Source organism: Bufo gargarizans, chromosome 6 (genome assembly GCF_014858855.1).
Source record: "Bufo gargarizans isolate SCDJY-AF-19 chromosome 6, ASM1485885v1, whole genome shotgun sequence".
Taxonomy (NCBI): Eukaryota; Metazoa; Chordata; class Amphibia; order Anura; family Bufonidae; genus Bufo; species Bufo gargarizans.
The window spans coordinates 276,725,358-276,746,107 of NC_058085.1; the positions used below are offsets into that span (position 1 = coordinate 276,725,358).

The 20,750-nt window shown below is 48.8% G+C and overlaps 1 protein-coding gene across 3 annotated transcripts in view; it reads left to right on the plus strand.

Annotated features, from left to right (window-relative positions):
- The first annotated feature begins 1,685 nt into the window (after positions 1-1,685).
- The window catches only part of TTPAL (alpha tocopherol transfer protein like), a 35,114-nt gene continuing 16,049 nt past the window's right edge, over positions 1,686-20,750 (plus strand). The window contains exon 1 of one of the 3 annotated variants that reach the window (XM_044297577.1): positions 1,686-1,790. In XM_044297577.1, the coding sequence (XP_044153512.1) occupies positions 1,739-1,790 (52 nt within the window). In that variant the 5' untranslated portion in view covers positions 1,686-1,738. Of the gene's footprint in view, positions 1,939-20,750 lie in introns of all 3 variants that reach the window. The other 2 variants (XM_044297579.1, XM_044297578.1) reach the window with 2 other exon arrangements.

Here is a 20,750-nt window from a genome sequence, read left to right on the forward strand (position 1 = left end):
ATTATCCTAATGCATTCTGAATGGAGTGAAATCCGTTCAGGATGCATCAGGATGTCTTCAGTTCCGGAACGGAACGTTTTTTGGCCGGAGAAAATACTGCAGCATGCTGCGCTTTTTGCTCCGGCCCAAAAAAACTGAAGACTTGCCGCAAGGCCGGATCTGGAATTAATGCCCATTGAAAGGCATTGATCCGGATCCGGCCTTAAGCTAAACGTCGTTTCTGCGCATTGCCGGATACTACGTTTAGCTTTTTTAGAGTGGTTACCATGGCTGCCGGGACGCTAAAGTCCTGGCAGCCATGGTAAAGTGTAGCGGGGAGCGGGGGAGCAGCATACTTACCGTCCGTGCGGCTCCCGGGGCGCTCCAGAGTGACGTCAGGGCGCCCCAAGCGCATGGATGACGTGATCGCGTGGCACGTCATCCATGCGCATGGGGCGCTCTGACGTCATTCTGGAGCGCCCGGGAGCCGTGCGGACTGTAAGTATACCGCTCCCCCGCTCCCCGCTACTACTATGGCAACCAGGACTTTAATAGCGTCCTGGCTGCCATAGTAACACTGAAAGCATTTTGAAGACGGATCCGTCTTCAAATGCTTTCAGTACACTTGCGTTTTTCCGGATGCGGCGTGTAATTCCGGCAAGTGGAGTACACGCCGGATCCGGACAACGCAAGTGTGAAAGAGGCCTTATCCAGATGTTTTAACGCGTTTTTAGATGCAGCATTGATGTGGCTTTGCAGCGAGCCCTTGAAGAGCCGGAGTGGAGGATGGTAGTGGTAGTGGCTCGGACAGTGGTTTCCTTCAGTCTGTCGCTCCCTAGGGCCGATGCGCCCTTTCTTCCATCGGGGCACTCCCTGTGGTTGGGGCTCTGGAGGTAGTTTGGGGGACCCTTGATGTTGGTAGTTGTATGGGTGCCTGGGAGGAGGTGTAGTAGTGCAATGGCCAGCGCGATCCGTCAGAAGAACTGAGAAATAAAGAACAAAATGGATCCTGATTAGTGTTGAGCGAACTTGTGTTATAAGTTCTGCGTCCAAAGGTCGGGTTCGGGTTATTGAAGAATCGCGTTATGGATTGCAAATTCCATTGTGGTCTGTGGTAGCGGAATCCAAAACGGGATTCTTCGATAACCCGAACTTTGGGCGCAGAACTTAAAACACAAGTTCACTCAACACTAGTCCTGAGCATCAGTAATGCACATTTAGCATCTGTTTGAGCCATTTCCATCAGAGATCTGTTATTTTTGAGGTAAAAAAGCCCTGAATTCAAATGCACATTTCCTGTTTCAGTCAATAGGTATGTATAGTTTTTGGTGCGGTATTTTGGCACGAAATCCAGGTCAAAAATCTGTTTGAACATATCCTTGGAGCAGGCCACATGGTGCGGTCGTGCTGCGGTTGCGATGCAAACGCACTGCAGTGTAGTACCTTGGGCCACAGAGAGCTCTAAATAAACTAATAGCGACCACACTGTGTAGTTGGTCTGCATTGCTTATGGCCGCGCAGCATCTTCAATACTGCGCGATCTGACTGGTTGCTAAAGGCAACAATGACATCCATTTTATTTATTCACAGAACAAGGGTCGTTATGTATCCTGGCGCGCCCTCTATCGACAATACCCTGCCACTGCAACTAAATATCATCAAGCCGACGTGGACGCGCACGTCAGCGGTCGTTAAGCCGAGCACGCCCCAACCCTCGCACCTCTCGGTCTCTAGAGCGTAACGCCGGACAGGTGGGTGGATGTCGGATGCGCATACACGTGATCCGGGGAGCCTATCGGATGTTAGCGCAGGTGAGAGCCTGTGTGGGGAGACCCGGGGGTGGAGAAAGAGTGAGCTGCTCCGCCTAATGCTGCAGAATTTCGCATTCCTGGAGACGTCTCCCCCTGCCTGCAGGTAAATGGACCCGTCCGCTCTCCTGCTGCTCAGCTATCAGGACAGGTACTGGGGTTATAATGAGGAGTGGACGGATGTAATGTGCCCTTCATGGGAGAAGGGGAGTGCTCGGGCAGGACCGTCCTGCATCCGTACTGTGCCCGTATACATTCATGGAGTCTGTGTATAGACTGTATGTACTCTGGCATGGTATATCACAGAGCATCTGTATACACATAGTAGCTATATACAATATACTGTCTGTATACACATAGTAGCTATATACACTATACTGTCTGTAGTATACACATAGTAGCTATATACACTATACTGTCTGTACACACATAGTAGCTATATACACTATATTGTCTGTATACACATAGTAGCTATAGGCACTATACTGTCTGTATACACATAGTAGCTATAGACACTATACTGTCTGTACACACATAGTAGCTATATACACACTATACTGTCTGTATACACATAGTAGCTATAGGCACTATACTGTCTGTACACACATAGTAGCTATAGGCACTATACTGTCTGTACACACATAGTAGCTATATACACACTATACTGTCTGTATACACATAGTAGCTATAGGCACTATACTGTCTGTATACACATAGTAGCTATACACACTATACTGTCTGTACACACATAGTAGCTATAGGCACTATACTGTCTGTATACACGTAGCTATATACACTATACTGTCTGTATACACATAGTAGCTATATACACTATACTGTCTGTACACACATAGTAGCTATAGGCACTATACTGTCTGTATACACGTAGCTATATACACTATACTGTCTGTACACACATAGTAGCTATAGGCACTATACTGTCTGTACACACATAGTAGCTATATACACTATACTGTCTGTATACACATAGTTGCTATATACACTATACTGACTGTATACACATAGTAGCTATACATACTATACTGTCTGTATACACATAGTAGCTATATACACTATACTGTCTGTATACACATAGTAGCTATACATACTATACTGTCTGTATACACGTAGCTATATACACTATACTGTCTGTACACACATAGTAGCTATAGGCACTATACTGTCTGTATACACGTAGCTATATACACTATACTGTCTGTACACACATAGTAGCTATAGGCACTATACTGTCTGTATACACGTAGCTATATACACTATACTGTCTGTACACACATAGTAGCTATATACACTATACTGTCTGTATACACATAGTAGCTATACATACTATACTGTCTGTATACACATAGTAGCTATACATACTATACTGTCTGTATACACATAGTAGCTATAGGCACTATACTGTCTGTATACACATAGTAGCTATATACAATATACTGTCTGTATACACATAGTAGCTATATACTCTATACTGTCTGTATACACATAGTAGCTATATACACTATACTGTCTGTACACACATAGAAGCTATATACACTATACTGTCTGTATACACATAGTAGCTATACATACTATACTGTCTGTATACACATAGTAGCTATATACACTATACTGACTGTATACACATAGTAGCTATACATACTATACTGTCTGTATACACATAGTAGCTATAGACACTATACTGTCTGTATACACATAGTAGCTATAGGCACTATACTGTCTGTATACACATAGTAGCTATATACACTATACTGACTGTATACACATAGTAGCTATACATACTATACTGTCTGTATACACATAGTAGCTATATACACTAGGGCTGCAACGATTAATCGATGTAATCGATTATATTCGATAACTGGATTCGTTGTCGACGAATCCAGTTATCGAATAATCGCCGATTCGTTGCTATTCGGGCGGGCGCTGCATCTTTATTTTACCTTTTTACAATGACGCTCCTGTAACAGCCAGGCAGAGCGGACGGCGGCGTAACGTCACTCACTCACGTGACACGCCTGCTCCGCCTCCTTCATTCATGAAGTGGGCGGAGCAGGTGCGTCACGTGATTGAGTGACGTTACGCCGCCGTCCGCTCTGCCTGGCTGTTACAGGAGCGGGAGCGTCATTGTAAAAAGGTAAAATAAAGATGCAAGCATCGGGGCCGGGGCTGTTATGGGGAGGATCTGTCTATGGCACTGCTATGGGAAGGGGGGTCTGTGTATAGCACTGCTATGGGGAGGGGGGAGGATCTGTCTATGGCACTGCTATGGGGAGGGGGGTCTGTGTATAGCACTGCTATGGAGAGGAGGGGGGGTGGTCTGTGTATGGCACTGCTATGGGAAGGGGGACCTGTGCACTGTTATGAGGAAAGGGATCTGTGCACTGTTATGCCCATAACAGTGCACATATCCCCCTCTCCATAACTGCGCCACCCACAGATCCCCCTCTCCAAAACAGCGCCACCCACAGATCCCCCTCTCCATAACTGCGCCACCCACAGATCCCCCTCTCCATAACTGCGCCACCCACAGATCCCCCTCTCCAAAACAGCGCCACCCACAGATCCCCCTCTCCATAACTGCGCCACCCACAGATCCCCCTCTCCATAACTGCGCCAACCACAGATCCCCCTCTCCATAACTACGCCGTCCACAGATCCCCCTCTCCATAACTGCGCCGTCCACAGATCCCCCTCTCCATAACTGCGCCGTCCACAGATCCCCCTCTCCATAACTACGCCGTCCACAGATCCCCCTCTCCATAACTACGCCGTCCACAGATCCCCCTCTCCATAACTACGCCGTCCACAGATCCCCCTCTCCATAACTACGCCGTCCACAGATCCCCCTCTCCATAACTACGCCGTCCACAGATCCCCCTCTCCATAACTACGCCGTCCACAGATCCCCCTCTCCATAACTGCGCCGTCCACAGATCCCCCTCTCCATAACTGCGCCGCCCACAGATCCCCCTCCATAACTGCGCCGCCCACAGATCCCCCTCTCCATAACTACGCCATCCACAGATCTCCCTCTCCATAACTACGCCGTCCACAGATCCCCCTCTCCATAACTGCGCCGTCCACAGATCCCCCATAATAGTGTCGTCCACAGATCCCCCATAATAGTGTCGTCCACAGATCCCCCATAATAGTGTCGTCCACAGATCCCCCATAATAGTGTCGTCCACAGATCCCCCATAATGGTGTCGTCCACAATTTGTTTTAATATGGCCTTTGAACATAATTTTTCAAGTAAGATCATATAAACCTCTCTGTTTTGTAATTTTGTCGTTTTTCCCGATTAATCGATTAATCGTAGAAATTAATCGGCAACTAATCGATTATTCAAATAATCGTTAGCTGCAGCCCTAATATACACTATACTGTCTGTATACACATAGTAGCTATATACATACTATACTGTCTGTATACACATAGTAGCTATAGGCACTATACTGTCTGTATACACATAGTAGCTATATACACTATACTGTACACACATAGCTATACACACTATACTGTCTGTATACACATAGTAGCTATAGGCACTATACTGTCTGTATACACATAGTAGCTATAGGCACTATACTGTCTGTACACACATTGTAGCTATAGACACTATACTGTCTGTATACACATAGTAGCTATATACACGATACTGTCTGTATACACATAGTAGCTGTATACTCTATACTGTCTGTATACACATAGTAGCTATAGACACTATACTGTCTGTACACACATAGTAGCTATAGACACTATACTGTCTGTATACACATAGTAGCTATATACTCTATACTGTCTGTATACACATAGTAGCTATAGGCACTATACTGTCTGTATACACATAGTAGCTATATACACTATACTGTCTGTACACACATAGTAGCTATAGACACTATACTGTCTGTACACACATAGTAGCTATATACACTATACTGTCTGTATACACATAGTAGCTATATACTCTATACTGTCTGTACACACATAGTAGCTATAGGCACTATACTGTCTGTATACACATAGTAGCTATAGACACTATACTGTCTGTACACACATAGTAGCTATAGACACTATACTGTCTGTATACACATAGTAGCTATATACTCTATACTGTCTGTATACACATAGTAGCTATATACTCTATACTGTCTGTATACACATAGTAGCTATAGACACTATACTGTCTGTACACACATAGTAGCTATAGACACTATACTGTCTGTATACACATAGTAGCTATAGACACTATACTGTCTGTACACACATAGTAGCTATAGGCACTATACTGTCTGTATACACATAGTAGCTATATACAATATACTGTCTGTATACACATAGTAGCTATAGACTCTATACTGTCTGTATACACATAGTAGCTATATACACTATACTGTCTGTACACACATAGTAGCTATAGACACTATACTGTCTGTACACACATAGTAGCTATATACACTATACTGTCTGTATACACATAGTAGCTATAGGCACTATACTGTCTGTATACACATAGTAGCTATAGACACTATACTGTCTGTACACACATAGTAGCTATAGACACTATACTGTCTGTATACACATAGTAGCTATATACTCTATACTGTCTGTATACACATAGTAGCTATATACTCTATACTGTCTGTATACACATAGTAGCTATAGACACTATACTGTCTGTACACACATAGTAGCTATAGACACTATACTGTCTGTATACACATAGTAGCTATAGACACTATACTGTCTGTACACACATAGTAGCTATAGACACTATACTGTCTGTATACACATAGTAGCTATATACTCTATACTGTCTGTATACACATAGTAGCTATATACTCTATACTGTCTGTATACACATAGTAGCTATAGACACTATACTGTCTGTACACACATAGTAGCTATAGACACTATACTGTCTGTACACACATAGTAGCTATAGACACTATACTGTCTGTATACACATAGTAGCTATATACTCTATACTGTCTGTATACACATAGTAGCTATATACTCTCTACTGTCTGTATACACATAGTAGCTATATACTCTATACTGTCTGTATACACATAGTAGCTATATACTCTATACTGTCTGTATACACATAGTAGCTATATACTCTATACTGTCTGTACACACATAGTAGCTATAGACACTATACTGTCTGTACACACATAGTAGCTATAGACACTATACTGTCTGTATACACATAGTAGCTATATACTCTATACTGTCTGTACACACATAGTAGCTATAGACACTATACTGTCTGTATACACATAGTAGCTATATGCACTATACTGTCTGTACACACATAGTAGCTATAGACACTATACTGTCTGTACACACATAGTAGCTATAGGCACTATACTGTCTGTACACACATAGTAGCTATAGGCACTATACTGTCTGTATACACATAGTAGCTATAGGCACTATACTGTCTGTATACACATAGTAGCTATATACTCTATACTGTCTGTATACACATAGTAGCTATATACACTATACTGTCTGTATACACATAGTAGCTATAGACACTATACTGTCTGATTAGACAGCATGAATATTGCACAGGTGTGCCTTAGACTGCCCACAATAAAAGACAACTCTGAAATGTGCACAGTTTTGCCTTACGGGGGGGTGTCAGAAAACCAGACAGTATCTGGTGTGGCCACCATTTGCCTCATGCAGTGCAGCACATCTCCATCGCATAGAGTTGATCAGGTTGTTGATTGTGGCCTGTGGAATGTTGGTCCGCTCCTCTTCAATAACTGTGCGAAGTTGCAGAATATTGGCAGGAACTGGAACACGCTGTCGTATACGCCGATCCAGAGCATCCCAAATATGCTCAATAGCTGACATGAGTCTGCTGGCCATGCAAGAACTGGGATGTTTTTAGCTTCCAGGAATTGTGTACAGATCCTTGCAATATGGGGCCGTGCATTATCATGCTGCAACAGGAGGTGATGGTCGTGGATGAATGGCACAACAATGGGCCTCAGGATCTTGTCACGGTATCTCTGTGCATTCAAAATGCCATCAATAAAATGCACCTGTGTTCGTTGTCCATAACATACGCCTGCCCATACCTTGACCCCACCGCCACCATGGGCCACTCGATCCACAACGTTGATATCAGCAAACCGCTCACCCACACAACACCACATCTGCCCTGAACAGTGAAAACCGGGATTCATCCGTGAACAGAACGCCTCTCCAACGTGCCAGACGCCATCGGCAAACCGATTGTTGCAGCTGTCCGGGTGGCTGGTCTCAGAAGATCATTGAGGTGAACATGCTGGATGTGGAGGTCCTGGGCTGGATGTGGAGGTCATGGGCTGGGGTGGTTACACGTGGTCTACGGTTGTGAGGTCGGTTGGATGTAGTGCCAAATTTTCTGAAACACCTTTGGAGATGGCTTATGGTAGAGAAACTAACATTCATTGCACGGGCAACAGCTCTGGTAGACATTCCTGCAGTCATCATGCCAATTGCATGCTCCCTCAAACGTTGTGACATCTGTGGCATTGTGCTGTGTGATCAAACTGCACATTTCAGAGTGGACTTTTATTGTGGGCAGTCTAAGGCACACCTGCGCAATATTCATGCTGTCTAATCAGCACCTTGATATGCCACACCTGTGAGGTGGGATGGGTTATCTTGGCAAAGGAGAAGTGCTCACTAACACAGATTTAGACAGATTTGTGAACCATATTTCAGAGTAATGGGTCTTTTGTGTATGTAGAAAGTGTTTCAGATCTTTGAGTTCAGCTCATGCAAAATGGGAGCAAAACCAAAAGTGTTGCGTTTATATTTTTGTTCAGTGTGTATATATATAGTTAAGGCTGCATGCAGCCTGTAATTGTGGGAGGGGCCAGGTCCCCTTCTTAAACCCCCTGCTCACAACCCTCATTGCCGCGTTCGCTCCTCCGTGTGTTTTGGTGACTCACGTCACTTCCGGTAGGTATCGCCGTCAGGTAAGTTGTGCCGCCCGCCTCACACCGCGTGTCCCCGGTCATCCCGCTCCCCCTCCTCCTCAGGCTCGCCGTCTCGGGGTCTCGTCGGCGCCGCAGTCTCGCTCACCGCCCCGATCCCCGCGGGCTCCGGCCGCCCGTACTCTCGCGAGAGGTCGGGCCTGCCGCGGACGGGTCCCGATCGCAGCGGCCGGCTGCCGTGCTGGGAGCTGGGGGGGGGGAGCAGAGGAGGAGCCCCGACCGCTGCCATGGCTCCCTCACACAGCCGGGCGGCACGCCAGCCGCCCACGCCTCCCCCGCTCCGACCAATACATTACCAATCGGGGTCAGGGTCCCTCCTGGGCCACCCACCATCCCCCCTGTCCGGCCGGCCCTCCAGGCAATAGTGTCCTGGGCAGTACAGAGCCGCAGCACTGCACCAGGCATCCCTATGCAGGTTGCATGTGCGCACAGGGTCATGTGCCATGCGGGGGGCGGCGTGCAGGCCGGCACTTCTCCACGGGCCACTGCTCCGCCAGTCCGCCCGTCCCTGGCTGGCGTCCACCCATCCGTGCCTCCTGTACCTGCCAGGCAAGCGGCTCCCACACACCGCCACGCCTCCCGGGTCCGGCCCATGGCCCCCCAGGCCTTCCACGCCCCAGCCGGCCTCGCTCCATCCCTTCATCCCACGACCTTCCAGCCGGGCCTCACGGGACCCCCGGTCATCGCCGCCCCCATCCTCACATTTTTATTTCTTTTCTAGGTGCCAGTAGCGTGCGTGGTCCCCGCCGTGTCTTGTCGCAGCAATCTGACATCAGGTTTAGGTATTGGGCGGGGGTATTACGGTCTCACAAAAAAAAAAAAAAAAAGGTATTTATCTTTCTCACAGGTTGCAGAAGGTTGCTACCAACCACTCGCGGGATTTCGTTAGTTCGAGGGTTTTTCTGGTAAGTTAATGCGGCAGTTCCTCCGTTCAGCATCTCCTACTCAACCTGGTACGTTCAGGTGTCCTCCCTGTCCAGGTACCCTGAAGCGTTCAGGGGTCTTCTCTGTCCATCTCAGCCTGAGACGTCCAGGCGTCTCTCTGTCCAGATACCCTTAAGCGTTCAGGTGTCTTCTCTGTCCACCCTAGCCTGTAACGTTCAGGTGTCTTCTCCGTCCAGGTACCCTGAAGCGTTCAGGCGTCTTCTCTGTCCAGGTACCCTGAAGCGTTCAGGTGTCTTCTCTGTCCACCCTAGCCTGAGGCGTTCAGGTGTCTTCTCTGTCCAGGTTCCTGCAGCGTGCAGGTGTCTTCTCTGTCCATCTACCCTGAAACGTTCAGGGGTCTTCTCTGGCCAGGTACCCCGGGGCCCAAGGGTCTCCTCCGTCGCCAACAGCACCAGGGTCTCGTCTTGGTTGCTTCTGCCTACTGCACACAGCCCCCGTGTCGGTCGCAACCAACACGTCAGGTATCTTCCAGTTCCACGTACCTGGCGGCACCCAGGCAACCCTGCTGGCGTTCCCATCCTGAAACCTTCAGGTCACTCCTCACCACCCACCCCGCTACCTTCAGGCCTCCTCCTCTCCGCAGTCTTCAACTCCGTCTCCGGGCTCGCCCAATATTCCTCTGTTCTTCGTTCTGTGTTCTTCCTCACCCCGCTGTGTCCATCCTTGAGCTAGCACAGTGGCGGGTCCGTCCGCATCTGCATTGTTTTCCGGGTCCACTCCGTTATTTTCTCACGTCGCTCCTAACTTTTCCAGTCCTCAGGGCCAGCCGGGTCGTTCTCGTTGATCCTTAGACGGTAAGGCAAGGGTGTCGAATCCCAGCTTTCAGGTACGTCATCCATACATTCACCCATGTCCGCAGCAGCCACGGTACACGATCCCCATGTCCGTTCCAGCTGCCATATTGTTGTCTCTAATTCCAGGTCTCGACCAGCGGCGGAACCATGTCTCAGGTCTCAGATATGGACGACGCGTTGTCCTTCCCGGGTACTTCGGTCTCTGGCCAAGGCGGGCCCTAGTCCCTCCGAAGATGGACCGTACCGAGGCTGGTGGCAGAGTTGAGCAGAAGGGGCATCAGGCACCCAGCCTCAGCCAGAAAGGCGGAGCTGTACAGGCTGTTGATGACGGAATCCGGTCCTCCTGAGAGAGAAGATCCGACCCCGTCCATCCAGCAGTCCTTGGTACAATTGCAGGCCTCAATGGATTCACTGGTCTCGTCCGTGGCTGACATCAGGTCCAGGGTGGTGGACTTGGAGGCCAGGGCACCGGCTCCATCCCAGGCGGTGGTCCCTCTCAGCGATCCCCCTCTGTATCAGCTACCAGCTCCAGGTACGACCCCTGCCGCTCCCGTGGTGGCTCCGGCACACTTCGTGCCGGACAACATCAGGAAGGACATCTTGGCGGGCAAAGACGTGAATCTCGCGTCCATCCTGATCGCGTCCCACGATGCGGCTGATAATAAGACCTTTGACTGCGGGGAGATCTCGGTGGTCCTTCGGGCCAAAGATGGCCGCCTCAATCGCAAACTCACGGTGCCTGAGTTTGTCTTGGCCTTCAGCCTGTATAGGGATGTGATCTGCTCCGCCTACCCAGCTCGCCGGGAGGAGCTGGACACATACCTATACAGGGTCACTGATCTGGGGCACAAGTACGGCGGCACGGCTTTTTATGACTATCATCGCTCCTTTTCAGCCAAGGCCGCCGCCGCGCTGACCCAGTTTCAGTTTTCTGTCAGTTGGGCCACCCTGGACATGGAATTGTTCTGCCGGCACTTCGCCGGTCTCTGGGCCCACGCATGTTCGACGTGTCAGTCGATATTCCATGCCACCGAGTGGTGTCCCCAAACTGCTACGGCCCAGCCAGACAGGGTCATCCCAGGCCCCTCCGGGGTATCCCGCAGCCCCTCCTCCACCGATAAACTGGGCAGACCCATCGTGTAACTTGGCAACAGTCAAGTGTGCAACAATTTCAATTTCGGGTCATGTCTGTTCAGCGGGTGCAGGGCCCTGCACATCTGCTCCATCTGCTTCAGGGCTCATCCCAGGTCCACATGTCCCAAGAAGGCATCCAAGCGCCTATGACTGGAACATCGACCTCCTGGCCCTCCTGTTACGGGAGCATCCGGTGCCGGGTTTTGCGGATTTCCTGGTCACGGGCCTCTGCTTTGGCTTCGACACAGGGTTGGTGGCGCTCCCCCATTCCAACTGGGAGTGCGAAAATCTGCAGTCGGCCAGAGTAGATCCTGCCGCTGTTCAGGAACTCCTGAACTCGGAGGTAGAGAAGGGGTTCCTCCTGGGCCCTTTCAGCCAAGTTCCCTTCTCTCGCTGGCGGATCAGCCCCATAGGCATTGTGTCCAAAAAGGACTCAAATAAAAAACGTCTAATTTACGACCTCTCCGCCCCCCATGGTTCTGTCATCCCCAGCATCAACTCGCTGATTCCTTCTGAGGAGTTTACCATGTCATATGCCTCCATTGACGAGGCCATCGCCCTCATCCTCGGCGCTGGGAAAGGCGCCTGGCTGTCCAAAGCTGACATAGCGGACGCTTTTAAACTGCTGCCCATCGCCCCACACCTATGGCAGTTTTATGGTATCCAGTGGGAGGGCAGGTTCTACTTTGCCAACCGGTTGACCTTTCGCTCCAAAAGCAGCCCGTGGTTATTTGACCAGTTGGCGCAGGCCTTACATTGGATCCTGCTCTACCACGGCAGCACCCCAGCGGTCATCCACTACCTGGACGACTTCCTCCTTATAGAACCTCCGCTATGTCAGCCAGCCGGGCTGCGCTCCCTCCTGGAGCTTTTTTCCGGCCTTTGCATCCCCATCTCGCAGGGGAAAACCTCGGGGCCAGTTACGTCCATCACCTTCCTGGGCATTGTCCTGGACTCCGACCGAATGGAGGCCAGGCTTCCAGAGGCAAAGCTGTCCCAGATCCGGGAAGTCGTGGCAGGGGCCATCACCTCGTCCCAGGTAACCAAGGTCGAGCTCCAGTCCATCCTGGGCCGGCTGAACTTTGCCTTGAGGGTGATGCCCCAGGGCAGGGCCTTCATCTCCCGCCTGCTCTCACTCCTTCCGACGGCCTCCGAACCCAGCAGCATCATCCACCTGGACAGAGCTGCCATGGCAGATTTGCGCATGTGGGACAGCTTTCTCTCCACCTGGAACGGGGTCAGCCTGTTTGTGTCCCCATGGTCCCAGTCATCCGCCAGGGTGTTCTCTGATGCCGCGGCATCCCAGGGTTTTCGCGGCCATCTGCGGATCCCGGTGGTTGGCTGGGCCATGGCCTCCTCAGGTCAGTGCTGACCCGCAGTCCCTCAGGTCATCCCCGTTTCTGGAATGTTACCCCATCGTGGCAGCCGCATCTGTCTGGGGTCACCTCTGGGCCAATGCCAGCGTAATGTTCATCACCGACAGTCAGGACCTGGTGGATATAATTTCCAAAGGCCGAGCCAAATCTGCCAGGGTCATGTCCTTGTTGCGCAAACTAGTCTGGCTGGTCATGGTCAATAATTTCCATTTCACTTGTGCCCATATCCCAGGTGCCAGCAACACGGCGGCCGATGCCTTGTCCAGGTTCAACTTTCAAACCTTCTTTCAGGTGTGTCCCGAAGCAGACCAGACCGGGGCCCGGATTCCCGGTTTCTACGACCTGATGTTGGATTGAGGTCCCTGCTGGCTACCGCCCAGGACCTCATGCACCGGTCCCTCTCGGTCAACACGGCCCAGAATTATAACACAGGTTGGAACCTGTTCCAAAAATTTTCCAAAGATCATCCTCAGCAAGATACAGCCTTCGTGTCATACATCATGGCTTTCATGGCCCATTGCCATGTCAATCTCAAGCTGGCACCCAGCACCATCCGTTTGTATCTGGCCGGAGCTCAACATTTCTTGGTTATACAGAATCCCGAAGTTCGCACAGCTTTCGCTTCCCAAGCCGTCAAGGCCACTCTCAGGGGTATTGAAAAAAGCAGCAAGGATTCAAGTCCTTCCCGTCGGCCGGTCTCCGGCGAACTTTTCAGGCAACTTTCCGCATCCCTAGATGGCAACCCTTTTGGCCCTTCCGTTAGCCTGGTCATCAAGGCCGCGATGTACCTGAGCTTCTACGGATTCCTGCGCCCAGGAGAATTCTCAGTCTCTTCCCAGAAGTCGACCTTCCTGAAGAGAAAACAGCTGTCCTGGAATCAGGACCATCTGGTGTTAAGTCTTCCATCCACCAAGACGTCGCAAACCGGTCCTCCCATACAGATCCGCTTCTTCAAGTCCGAAAACGCCTGGTGCCCAGTGGTGGTACTCCAAGGTCTCCTTGATGCCACGCCATCTCCGAATCCAGAGGCTCCGTTGCTCCCGTGCCAAGGGAAACCCCTATCCACGCCACAGTTTGTCTCATACATCCGTTCCCTGGTCGCTGGGTTAGGGGTGGACCCCAAAACCATATCGGGTCATTCCTTCCGCATCGGGGCGGCCTCCGCAGCCTCCAAGCACGGGACACCTCCGCACGTCATTCGCCACATGGGTAGGTGGAGATCTGCCTGCTTTTCCCGGTACATTCCGGATCCGCTGACTGAAACCCGCCAGGTATTCCGTTCCTTGGTTTTGTAATCTGTTTCTCACGCATTAAACAGCACCTTCCCTACCCTGTGTCTTTTGGCCCTCTTTTAGGCAGGCCCACGTCCCGTGGCTCCAGGCACACACCAGCCACCGTTAGGACCCCCTCCTGTCACCTCACTGACCGTGGCCGCGGCCACAAATAGTTAAGGCTGCATGCAGCCTGTAATTGTGGGAGGGGCCAGGTCCCCTTCTTAAACCCCCTGCTCACAACCCTCATTGCCGCGTTCGCTCCTCCGTGTTTCCCCCCCTTGTTCCCACCCCTTTCTTCTACTCTCCCTAGGGTTGGCCCTCTTTTAGGCAGGCCCACGTCCCGTGGCTCCAGGCACACACCAGCCACCGTTAGGACCCCCTCCTGTCACCTCACTGACCGTGGCCGCGGCCACAAATATATATATATATATATATATATATATATATATATATATATATATAATCTCCCTTGTGCACGTGTATTAGTACTGGCTCTCCAGTGTCACCTTAGTGTAGTGTCTGACCGGCAGGGGGCCATATCTCTATTGATGTTGGGAACAAATACCGTATGTAAACAATATGGCCACCGATAGAGCTTTTCCATATGATACAGGTCCTTCTCAAAAAATTAGCATATTGTGATAAAGTTTATTATTTTCTGTAATGTACTGATAAACATTAGACTTTCATATATTTTAGATTCATTACACACAACTGAAGTAGTTCAAGCCTTTTATTGTTTTAATATTGATGATTTTGGCATACAGCTCATGAAAACCCAAATTTCCTATCTCAAAAAATTAGCATATTTCATCCGACCAATAAAAGAAAAGTGTTTTTAATACAAAAAAAGTCAACCTTCAAATAATTATGTTCAGTTATGCACTCAATACTTGGTCGGGAATCCTTTTGCAGAAATGACTGCTTCAATGCGGCGTGGCATGGAGGCAATCAGCCTGTGGCACTGCTGAGGTGTTATGGAGGCCCAGGATGCTTCGATAGCGGCCTTAAGCTCATCCAGAGTGTTGGGTCTTGCGTCTCTCAACTTTCTCTTCCCAATATCCCACAGATTCTCTATGGGGTTCAGGTCAGGAGAGTTGGCAGGCCAATTGAGCACAGTAATACCATGGTCAGTAAACCATTTACCAGTGGTTTTGGCACTGTGAGCAGGTGCCAGGTCGTGCTGAAAAATGAAATCTTCATCTCCATAAAGCTTTTCAGCAGATGGAAGCATGAAGTGCTCCAAATTCTCCTGATAGCTAGCTGCATTGACCCTGCCCTTGATAAAACACAGTGGACCAACACCAGCAGCTGACATGGCACCCCAGACCATCACTGACTGTGGGTACTTGACACTGGACTTCTGGCATTTTGGCATTTCCCTCTCCCCAATCTTCCTCCAGACTCTGGCACCTTGATTTCCGAATGACATGCAACAGTCCAGTGCTGCTTCTCTGTAGCCCAGGTCAGGCCCTTCTGCCGCTGTTTCTGGTTCAAAAGTGGCTTGACCTGGGGAATGCGGCACCTGTAGCCCATTTCCTGCACACGCCTGTACACGGTGGCTCTGGATGTTTCTACTCCAGACTCAGTCCACTGCTTCCGCAGGTCCCCCAAGGTCTGGAATCGGTCCTTCTCCACAATCTTCCTCAGGGTCCGGTCAGCTCTTCTCGTTGTGCAGCGTTTTCTGCCACACTTTTTCCTTCCCACAGACTTCCCACTGAGGTGCCTTGATACAGCACTCTGGGAACAGCCTATTCGTTCAGAAATTTCTTTCTGTGTCTTACCCTCTTGCTTGAGGGTGTCAATGATGGCCTTCTGGACAGCAGTCAGGTCGGCAGTCTTACCCATGATTGCGGTTTTGAGCAATGAACCAGGCTGGGAGTTTTTAAAAGCCTCAGGAATCTTTTGCAGGTGTTTAGAGTTAATTAGTTGATTCAGATGATTAGGTTAATAGCTCGTTTAGAGAACCTTTACGTGATATGCTAATTTTTTTAGATAGGAATTTGGGGTTTTCATGAGCTGTATGCCAAAATCATCAATATTAAAACAATTTAAGGCTTGAACTACTTCAGTTGGTGTGTAATGAATCTAAAATATATGAAAGTCTAATGTTTATCAGTACATTGCAGAAAATAATTAATTTTATCACAATATGCTAATTTTTTTAGAAGGACCTGTTTCTCCGGCAGCAGCTTTTAGGATGAGTCTGTACATAGGTTACCCCATCAGATAATGATCGCTTCATGAGTCTGATGGGTGTGATCAGCTGTCAGTTACTCCCAGGCTAGGTGTTAGAAGGTCAGAGAGGCTGTCTGCACGTAATGTCATCTTACAGCCTCCTTTTAATTTCACTTTGTTGTTGATGGTAATGACCACACCTCTAGTCAGGTGCAGCATAGTGGTCATTACTATTTGTCTGGCTACTCCCTTCACTCCTTGCGGTGTATAGCTTCCTTTGCAAGTGGGAGAGTTGGTGTGTGTTGTCTCCTCTGGTGTTCCTGCTCTTTCTTCTACTTCAGGAGTTAAGTGTCTCATTCCTTTGTATTTGTTTTGTGTTGTTTCCCCTGCCCTCTGGTATCTGGTCTGAGTCAAGACCCCTGTTCCTTCTACTTAAGGAACGGGTCGTCTTTGGGCCCTATCACTACCTCAGGGCTTTACAGGGTAAGTTAGGCTTTAGGTTCCAGTGAAGGAATGGTCCTACCACTGAGATCGGTTCATTCGGTTAGCAGCCAGGGCTAGGGTTCGGATTCATTAGGTGGTGACCTTTTCCTCACCCTAGCTTCTAGGCCAGATACCTTCCCCCGCCCCCCCTGTGTTTGGTATGGTGTTCCCTCCCACACTTTGTCGTGACATCAGCATCTTCCTCCAGGGGTTTAGGTGGTACGGGATTAGAAGAACTGTCTTCCTCTTCTGGGAACAGCACCACACCTGTCCATGGGTTATGTCGGACATTATGTGAAGAGCCGCGGTACCAGGCAGAACCTGGTGACTGGCGTGGTGCTGTTTTTGAAAGAACGCTGCAATGTTTTTCTAATCCTGGGCAACCCCTTTAATTTTGCATATAGTAACATGTTTAGGCCCCATTCACACGACCGCAATTTCGTTCCACATTTTGCGGAACGGAATTGCGGACCCATTGATTTCTATGGGGCTGCACGATGTGCGGCCCGGCTCCGCAATTGCGGACAAGAATAGGCATATTCTATTAGTGCCGGCGATGTGTGGATCCGCAAAACACGTTACGGACGTGTGAATGGAGCCTTAGGGTGTAATTTGGCTGCGATGTCACAGATCAGAACTTTTGTCCTCTTACAATCGATTCTTCTTAGTAAATGCATCTGGCGCGCTTGTTCTGTTTCTTCGTTGAGCCGCCATTTCAGCTCACCCAGCTTTCTTAGAATCCTGATCGGCAAAGGCTCTGTTAACATTTCTGCAAAAATTTCTGTTTTTCTGCTTTGCTACAGAAGTAGTAAGACAACACCAAATAACAATAGCTCCAAATCAAGTAAATGCTGTGTATATATAAAAAATATATATGTAAAAAAATAGCAGCGGCATACATATACAGGAAAGGAAAAGAACCACAAATACTATGTAAAATATCAAAAGTCCAAGCTCCTAAACATATGGTTCTGATGTGACATCACTATGACCCACAGTAACAAGTGCGCAAAGTACCATAGGTTACAAAAGGCGACCGTAATATACAGTGAACTCCAGATGGAGGAATAGATAAGCAGTGGGAGTAAATCCAACAATCGCATACAATCTATATAAATAAAGTGCCTAGTGCCAAAACCTACATCAAGGCCATGGAGGAGAACATACCGTATTTTTCGCCCCATAGGACGCACTTCCCCCCCCCCCCCCCCAAAGGTGGGGGGGAAAAATGCCCCTGCGTCTTATGGGGCGAATACTAGTACCTGAGGACCGGTAAGCAGTGAAGGCTCTGTGCTCATCGCATTCTGGTCCTTGGCTGTCGGCTGTGCAGGGCTGCGCACAGCGTGAGGGCGCTCTGTGATCTCACGCTGTACGCGCCGATTCACAGAGCACAGCCAACAGCAGGATGAAGAGGATCGTGATGGTGAGGAGCGGTGGCGTCCAGGAACAGGAGAGGTAAGTGTTTGTTTTTATTTTATTTGTGCTGATGGCTGGGGGCTGACATATGGCTGATAGGGGGCTGACATATGGCTGATAGGGGGCTGACATATGGCTGATAGGGGGCTCACAAATGGCTGATAGGGGGCTGACATATGGCTGATAGGGGGCTGACATATGGCTGATAGGGGGCTGACATATGGCTGATAGGGGGCTGACATATGGCTGATAGGGGGCTGACATATGGCTGATAGGGGGCTGACATATGGCTGATAGGGGGCTGACATATGGCTGATAGGGGGCTGACATATGGCTGATAGGGGGCTGACATATGGCTGATAGGGGGCTGACATATGGCTGATAGGGGGCTGACATATGGCTGATAGGGGGCTGACATATGGCTGATAGGGGGCTGACATGAGGCCTGATAGGGGGCTGACATGAGGCCTGATAGATGGCTGAAGGTTAGGGGGTTGATCTGAGGCATTGGGAGCCTGATCGGAGGTCTGATTAACATTGGGGTCTGATTGCTGGTCTGACCTGAGGTGTAATGGAAAATATTTTTTCTCATTGTCCTACTCTAAAACCTAGGTGTGTCTTATAGGGTGAAAAATGCGGTAATACCAACCAGTGTGGTTCCCGCGTTTCGTGTGTCGCTTTCTCAGGAGATATTGAGGATGTTTCTCCATCTGGAGTTCACTGTATATTACGGTCGCCTTTTGTAACCTATGGTACTTTGCGCACTTGTTACTGTGGGTCATAGTGATGTTACATCAGAACCATATGTTTAGGAGGTTGGACGTTTGATATTTTACATAGTTAGTATTTGTGGTTCTTTTTCTTTCCTGTATATGTATGCCGCTGCTTTTTTTTAACATATATATTTTTTAAAAGCTATGTGATCAATAAAAAATACTATTTTAGATGAATTGTATGCTGTGTATTGTGTTTGGTGTGGAGAAGTAGTAAGACAAAACTAACGGAGACCTGTCCTGTGACGGACCCCAGCGGTGCCCACTTATAATCGGATCATTGGGTTTCTGTTATGGTGTCTGTCATTTTGAGGGGAGGAACAACGCAGCATGCGGATATGTGAATGGAGCCAACCCTGTTTTGTCATGTATTGAAATCTCCTCTACGTTCCTGTGTTCGCTCACAGCTAGGCAGGTCTGACGCTCAGGTGGGTGACACCTAACATGACCACTACTACAGCTTCCACAGTTTTCCAGTTTTTCACCACTTTACAGAGGAGGACGACTTAGGGTCATGGGAATCTTTTTAAAAAATCCTCACATTGGGAAGATTTATCAAACTGGTGTAAAGTAGAACTGGCTTAGTTGCCCATAGCAACCAATCAGAATCCACCCTTCATTTTCCAAAGGAGCTGTGAAAAATGAAAGATGCAATCTGATTGGTTGCTTTGGGCAATTAGGCCAGTTCTACTTTGCACCAGTTTGATAAATCTTCCCTTAAGGCCTCATGCACACGGTCATAAGAGTTTTGAGGTCTGCAAAACACGGATCCCGGCTGTGAGCACGGACAACGGACAAGAATAGGGCATTTTCTCTCTTTTTTGCAGGGCCACGGAACAGACTTACAGACGTAGACAGCAGATGGGTCAGGTGTGCTGTCCGCATCTTTTGCGCCCCATTGAAATTAATGGGTCTGCATACAGTCCACAAAAAACGTGGGTCAGATGTGAACCGAAACTATGGCCGTGTGCATAAGGCCTAAGGCAAATTAATAGTGGCCCGAATGACCAGGACAACCAATCGGGTTGCTGCTTTTCTTTTTCAAGAGGTCTCTGTAAGGTCTCATGCACACAATCGTATCTGTTTTGCAGTCCGCAAACCGTAGATCCACATCCACCATTTAAAAAAAATATATATTTTTTTTTTTTTTTACCCCTTTTAGAACTATCCTATCCTTGTCCTCAAAATGGGACATGTTCTATTTTTTTTTTTTGGCAAAACGGACACACGGATGCGGACAGCACGGATGTCCGCATTCAAATGAATCGGATCCAGATCAAAAATATGGTTGAGGCCTAAATAAGAGGTGGAATCTGATTGGATGCCATGGCCAGCTACTCCTCTTGTTCGCATACAAATTTCCCATTGTATCTGCTGTCGCCACCCGTACCATTGGGTGCAGGGCACGGTTTGGTGGTGACTCACCCTGTGAAGCATGATGACAGTTACAATTACAGGAAGCTTGTGTCACCTCACATCAGTGTAATTGTTCTGGTTCCTTCTAGTGCTCTCCAGCTGTAAATGCTGCATTTCCGGACGGTCGGATCTGGCATTGCGCAGGGGTAAAA